This window comes from Podarcis melisellensis, assembly GCF_964234715.1.
Source record: "Podarcis melisellensis genome assembly, chromosome: 9".
NCBI classification, from domain to species: Eukaryota; Metazoa; Chordata; class Lepidosauria; order Squamata; family Lacertidae; genus Podarcis; species Podarcis melisellensis.
The window spans coordinates 20,776,540-20,784,238 of NC_138541.1; the positions used below are offsets into that span (position 1 = coordinate 20,776,540).

The window sequence follows — 7,699 nt, forward strand, 5'->3', positions numbered from 1 at the left end:
TGAAATTCAGAAGTAATACAAAACACAAGTGAGTGAGAAGATTAAAGCTTTTATTCTAAACAACAAGCAATATATACTTACCCAGCAAGCACTTCAATCTGCCACTAGGAAGCCCTCAAGAAGAGGTGAAGTGACTCTCCCAGGTAGTCTTAGTTTGCACGGCTCCATGGCCATCAGTCTGCACACGAGCTTCTCAAAAATTCTGCCCAAAGCCATCCGATTTATAGCTAGCTAGCCTGTGTGGCTTGCCAGACTGGTTATTGGCTATGTGCAGATTATTCATTAGCTACCCCTTCCCAATGCCTCACTTTCTCAAAACAATGTCCAACATCAAAGAAGGTACCTATTACTATCATTTCCTTCCAACTGATTAGGGAATTAAAGACTGTTCTTCATGCCATCAAGGAACTTAAGGAACAGAGGCAGGAAGGTTAACCATGTCAGCTCACTAACTCCTCGAAATACAATTTATCTTCCGGATAGATTGCCCATCTTGTTGGGGACAAGATGGTGCCCTGAAGCACCCCATTGCTCAATTGCCAGGGGGTCTAAAGACTCAACGCTATTCTCAGAAACTGATCCTGGAAATCTGATCAGAGCCACTGTAAAACAGGGTTTCCAATGCCCGGCCCACTAAGTCTGCTCAGGGGGATACTATAGACAATGGTCTCACAAGCCATTGAGAGATCAAGTAAAAATAAGAGGGTCATTGTCTCATGTCTGTCTCCCAATAAAGGCCACCCACCCACAAATATGTGGTGACCATATACCCCGGACCTCTGAAGTCATACTCCCCTTGGGAGGATTTAATGTTTCAAGAGGGGCAAGGGTTGAAGAGATGTGTCACTGTCTGTATTATTGCAAAAGTTTTGCCCACAACACCAGGCCAGATTAAGTGAGACTGATCCCAAGAAGTTGCAGAAAACATTGCATGGACACTGAAGTGACTGTGGTTGTGGCATTTTGCAAAGAAGGTAATAAAACTGGGAGGTATTTTGGAAGCCATACAGTCTCAATGCAGGAAGGATGCATTATCCATCTAGTCTCTGCTTAAGTACCTCCATCAGAGAACCCACCACCTCCCGAGGCAGTCTGCTCCTCTATGGAACAGGTCATAGTGTTGGGAAGTGTCTCTTAATGTTTAGCCAACATCTGCTTCCCAAGGTTCCTTACAACCATGTCACATTTATTTTTGAGGCTTATATGTCGTTTGGTAAATAGCTTAACATCCCTGAAATTGCACCTTCCACACTGGAAAAAGCAATCCTCACAAAAAGGCTACAAGTGTGTGTGGGCATGTTCATTGAATCTTAAATGCCCCATGATCAAAAGCTGCCCATAGTGACTGTGTTTTAAGAAATATCTTATTTCTTATATAAGAAATATATCATCATCACGATCGTCATCATCATCATCTCTTTTTGGATGTCTGTACCATTTCAACTTTTGTGAGTGTTCTAGTATTGCTGATTTACCCAGTATGAATGACAGGAGCATGGAATGATGGGATCCACCAAACAGATCAAGTGCAATGCCTATCACATTCTAATAGACCAGGCAATACAAATGCATTAGTAGGATCAGACTGGGGAGGAAGCACAATGACATCAGTACCTGTCCATCCATAGCACAGTGGTACACTTTGCATGCAGAAGATCCCAGGTTTAATCATGGGTATCTCCAAGTAGGGGTGGAAAATGCCTCTGTCTGAGACCCTGGAGATCCCTTGCCAGTTACTGTAGACAATGAGTAAGATGGACCAGCAGTTGAAGGCAGCTGGAATCCTAACCACTATCACTCCAAGCCCACTTCCAATACTCTTGCTGCAGTTGTTTGCCTAGCTACTGGTGGTTGTATTTTGTCGTTCCAAAGGGCATCACATAAAAAATTACACACATCCGCCAATAGTCTGAAATCAGCAAAGATGGTCAAGGTTAACGCTTTTAGGCACTTTCATCAATAACAATTCTTAAGTGCAGATTTTATGCAGATTCATTCATTACAGAAATAAAATGTGTGCACTAACATAACGTGCAGCAGCCCTCCATGCTAATAAAGATGCCGGTACATATGCTACTAAGCAAAGTTATCATCCTCACCATCATTATATCTTGTTTCTCCAGCTAATGTGAACATTAAAAAGAAACCCAGAAGGATCCCAGAGTGACACTTCAGAAGCAGGAATGGAAAGAAGCTCTAACAATTCATCAAGCCAATTCAACACCCCCAATGCTACCTCCTTCACCGGTGTACTTTTGTGGGGTTTCATTCACGCAAGGAGTAGAACCCATATCATATTGATTTTCCTGGTTCCTCTTTTTGTTCTTGGGCTTCTGTCCAACCTGCTCCTCACCCTCAGCATCTGCTCACAAAAAGCTCTGCGAACCCCCAAAAACATTCTCATCTGCCAACTGTCAATGGTGGATCTTGGTGGACTTGTGGCTACTAACTCCTACCTGTTTGCGATGTTTGCCCAAGACACCTTCCGCCCCATTACTTTGCCAATATGCTTAATCCAGTATTATGCCTTGAATGCTCACAGCAACCTCCTCATCTGTACAGTCACCGCCATGGCAATTGACAGGTACTGTTACATCTGCCAGCCATTTCATTACGAAAGAAAAATCACAAATAGGCTGACAATCAGAATCCTGAGCATTTCCTGGTTTTTTGCAGCTGTTTATCCCATGATTTATGTGCTTACATTTGTTGGGCAAAAGTCTTGCCAGCTTGCCCATTCCTGCAGCTTCTTTTGCACTCCTTCTTCTTTGGAAGACATTTTGTGTTCCAAGGATTTGTCTGTGTACGCCAAACTCTACCGGCTCACCATAATGGCTCTTCACCTTCTAGGGTCCTTTTCTCTGGTTGGTTTTTCCTACAACAGGATTCTGAAAGTGTCAAGGACCATGAACCACTGTAACTGCTCCAGAGAATCTCTCACCACAGCCGCCACTCACGGAATAGTGCTAGCCATTTTCTATGCGTCATTGGTGTTTTTTATAGTGACAGGAAGTCTAGAAGTCAAAGATCCCCTTAAAGAGAACCTCTTGTCCACACTAAGGGCCATTTCTGACCTTGTTTATTTCAATGTGCCTTCCATTTTCAACCCCATAATCTACGGTTTGAGAAACAGAGATATAAGGGCAGGAGTGATTAAGTTGCTGAGGCTACAACACATACTGGGTGTCTAACGTCTTGTTAAAGCAGACAGAAGGACTGTAGCACAGTAGAACATCAACTCTGCATGCAAAATTTCCCAGATAGGGCTGAGGATGAACACTGCCAGAAACTGCATACAATACTGAACTTTTTTGACCCATGGTCTGACTCAATATAAGGTATTTCCTATGTTCCTGTCAGAGATTGGCAGGGCTCTGAAGAGTGGCAGGGGACCAGAGATTTATGGAGTGTGACACCACCCACAAAACAGGAGCCAGGGGAGAAGGGGGAGTCAGGGCGGACAGAGATGGAGGAGGGTGTGCCAGATGTGCTGGAAGAAGGAGAGGCTGTTCAGCTGACAGATGGGTCAGTAGATTCCCTAACCTTCGCCTGTTCCACTGTTTCCTAGAACCTGGAGGGGCTTGAAGTGGGAAGAGCAGTGGTACCTTCCATGCAGGAGAAGTCTCAGATTGCAAGTTCATAACCTGTCAGGGGAGGATATATAAGCTGGCAGAGGGGTGGGGTCTCACTGTTGCTGCACCTGCTCCATAGGGCCCAGACCTATGGAGGGACTCCCTAGAAGGTAGAAACATGTGCACTTGTGTATCTGAAGAACCAGGGAAGCCGCTGCAAATGTTTCTCTTGCTAATAAAGAGTTAACTATCAGACATGTGCCTTCCTTATCTGCGACAGGCTCTGCTGAATCCTAAAGCCCAAACACTGGTACAGGAGCAAATGGAAAGACTTTGGGATGAACACAAAGGGTTCCTGACTTTTTGAGGCTGGTGGGCACATTTGGAATTCTGAGAAAGTTCCATGGGCGACAGTCACAAAATGGCTGCCGTGAAGGCAGGCATATCACAAAATGGCTGCCGTGGGATCTGATGTACCTGTGGAAACATAGAATTGGGAGAGACCCCAAACGTCATCTAGTCCAACCCCCTACAGTGCTGGAATCTCAACTAGATCATAGGTAAAGGTAAAGGGACCCCTGACCATTAGGTCCAGTCACAGACAACTCTGGGGTTGCAGCGCTCATCTCACTTGAGCAGCATGACTAAGCTGCTTCTGGCGAACCAGAGCAGCACACGGAAATGCCGTTTACCTTCCCGCCAGAGCAGTACCTATTTATCTACTTGCACTTGACGTGCTTTCGAACTGCTAGGTTGGCAGGAGCAGGGACCGAACAACAGGAGCTCACCCCGTCGCGGGGATTTGAACCACCGACCTTCTGATCGGGAAGTCCTAGGCTCTGTGGTTTAACCCACAGTGCCACCTGCGTCCCTTCAACTAGATCATACATGGCCGATAACCATCCAACCTCTACATCAAAACTTCCAAGGAGGGAGGGTCCATCACCTCTGGTGTGAGATTCTGCAGGGAAAGGGCATTCCTCAAATGGGTTGTGGGGCAGGGTGCCACTGGGAACGTGCTATTCTGTGTCACCACCAAACAGTCCACTAGGATGTGATGAACTGCAGAACAATGGATGTGAGGATCGTTACCAAGCTTAAGGTAAGATTTTGAACATAGCTGGCTATGCAAAAGCCTCTGAATCCTAGGCACACGAAAGGGTCTGGAAAGTACTGATCAAACAGCAATAAATATTTCAGATCACAGTCCAGCATAAAAATTGCAACTCTGATGCAACTTATATGAATAATGCATTTTGGCTTCCTAGGTATGAATTTCCAAGAAAGCTGTTTGTGCAGCTTGAAAACTATTTCAGTTTATTATTGATGGTCTTCTGAGGCCAGCTCATTCACTTAAATTGTTGGCCCAATGTGCTAGGAGCAAAATGAGTAAGAGTTTTCCAGTACAGAATTATTACCTTGGCCATTAATGCTGTGTTTAGCTAAATTCCATCTTTTTGCTTTAAGTAAAGCTGGATAAATTCACATATATAAAACTCGGGTTTCATACACAGGATCCCATATTTCTCAAAATTGTAACCATTTTCTTGAATGCACTGCTTTTTGGATATATTGAACTCGAACTAGTTCCTCCTCTGTGCTGCCAAATCAAACAACTATTAAAAGCACAGCTTGGAAAGTTCATTTTAAAGAGGGACTACAGTAGTTCAAGTTCAATATATCCCAAAGAGTTGTGCATTCAAGAAAATGAAGACGTTTATAATTTTAATTCAAGTTCATCCAGTTCAAGTGACCTTGGAAATTTTATTCCAGCATGCAGAATGAAACAAGTGGGAGGGAAGGAACAGACAGAAATGGACAGAACATGCACATTCAACAGCCTAATGGTTTCTGTGTCACCCAGGAAATCGCAGCCAGAGAAATAAGAGTCATTCTGTATTGAGGCAGCATCATGTGTTGAAATTTTGCACCCCTAACAATTTTGCACCCAGGGCAACCCCCTCTGTGCCTCCCCCCATGCTACGCCACTGTGGCCTCCCATATGTTGTTGAACTATAAATTGGGACGTCTCTTTCATATCACTGTGGTTGTTGTTTAGTCATTTAGTCGTGTCTGACTCTTCATGACCCCATGTACCAGAGCATGCCAGGCACTCCTGTCTTCCACTGCCTCCCGCAGTTTGGTCAAACTCATGGTGGTAGCTTCGAGAACACTGTCCAAACATCTCGTCCTCTGTTGTCCCCTTCTCCTTGTGCCCTCCATCTTTCCCAGCATCAGGGTCTTTTCCAGGGAGTCTTCACTTCTCATGAGGTGGCCAAAATATTGGAGCCTCAGCTTCAGGATCTGTCCTTCCAGTGAGCACTCAGGGCTGATTTCCTTCAGAATGGATAGGTTTGATCTTCTTGTAGTCCATGGGACTCTCAAGAGTCTCCTCCAGCACCATAATTCAATTTCCCTGGAATCTGAGTCTGACCTACAATGCCCTGATCTGTTGCCAGGCCACTGCCCTCACCTCCTTGTCCCAAGTTTAGTCAGTGGTATCAGGAAACATTAACGCTCACATTTATCATGGTTCCTGATGGCCACACATGGTCATAGGACACATATCTAGGACAAATAAAAGCTCTACTATGTAATAGGATGGCCATTTAAACACTGCCAAAGAGAGGAAACCAAAGAACACATGTTTGCGTGTCGAGGTCCCCAAGCCACCCCCCAAATAACTCACAACGCACACTTAATTTTTGTTTAAGGTTTTTGGCATAATTTTGGCCACAACTTTATTTAAATACAAAACCGTGAGTGGTTGTTTAGGCATTGGTTAAGACTATCTGTCCCCCCGCCTGGGGACAGAACTTCCGGGCACCACTGAAAGACAGTGCGGGGGAAAGCAAGTCGGGGAGAAATGGAGCTGAGTCACAGACCCTCAATTCTCATCCGCATGCTCCCCGAAGGCTTGCCGGCCCTAGTCCCATTCCAGGGATTGGACGAAAAGATGGCAAGCCCCAGGATTCCTTTAATGGAATTCCCTTTCCGCAGCAACCATGGAGGGGCAGGCCCAGCCTATCCCAACCCCCCCTACACCAATTTATAACCAATGCCTAACCGCAACTTTACAAGTTGTGACGATTTGCTACGCAGTAGGCAAAAACCAAATGGACCAGCCAATCAGCCAGATGGACAAAATTCCTACCAAGCCCCTGCCCCAATGGCAGACGACCCCATGACAGGCATAGCAAGGTCAATGCAACAACCCCTTACTCAAGGGCGGGTGGGCGGGTGATCCGTTGCACGCAGCAAAGAGAAAGCTCCTGGCTGCCTGCAGAGTATTTAAACATTTTACCCCTCCCACCAAAATTGCAACATAACTTTTACCCCAGCAACCCAGTGAACCAATCACTGCCCCAGGCCATCTTTAGAGACCCTGCCTGGTAACAGAGGGGTGGCTCAGCAGACCCCACTGCAACACGTGCTCTCCATGAAGGAGAACACGCTTTGCATAATACATTTAAAATAGAATCTCTCTCTCTCTCTCAACTGATGTGACAACACCCCCTGACCTAATTCGGAATGGGCTGGGATTAAACAATTTAATCAGCAAGTCTTCATTAGACATTCAAAAATTAAACCTTTTAAATTTGTACCCATTCCAAGTCTAGACCCTACCATTTCTCCATTTATGTTTTCCTTTCCCCAGCTCCACCCAGGAGTTTCTCTTTTTCTTTTCCAAAACATATGTGGAGGGAGCGGGGTGGGCTCTGGGTAGGCTATTTTTCAGGAATGGTCCTCTGTCTGAACGGCTTTTTGGTCCAGTTTACAGCTAAAGATCCCTAAGAAGGGAGAGGAGGAGGAGGCTTGAAGTTGCCCTTCAACAGGTAACAACACCAGGACAGCAGACTGAGCAGACACACAGCCTTCCTCGCTGTGGAGAGATGCACTGAATTCATACTGAAAATTACAGTTATGAATTCTAAATTTTCTGCTACGCTTGTAAATTAGCATACAAGACTTCTCTGAAAAACTGTGTCCTCTTTGGTCTTTTAGGGAAGGCAATTCATCTGTTTTGGTGAAGTGGAAGCACTCATCCTAGATAGCACCACATTTCCATAGGCAGATCATTCTGTCACTTGGTTTCTAAAGAGCTAGAATAAACACATTAAACCAAG

General features: G+C 45.2%; 1 protein-coding gene across 1 annotated transcript; it reads left to right on the forward strand.

Annotated features, from left to right (window-relative positions):
- Positions 1-2,417: 2,417 nt before the first annotated feature.
- Positions 2,418-3,191, forward strand: LOC309377256 (olfactory receptor 1L8-like; the record flags this gene model as incomplete). Its single annotated transcript, XM_081924245.1, has 1 exon — positions 2,418-3,191. The coding sequence occupies one exon, from the start codon at positions 2,418-2,420 to the stop codon at positions 3,189-3,191; it is 774 nt and encodes a 257-aa protein (XP_081780371.1).
- Positions 3,192-7,699: the final 4,508 nt, after the last annotated feature.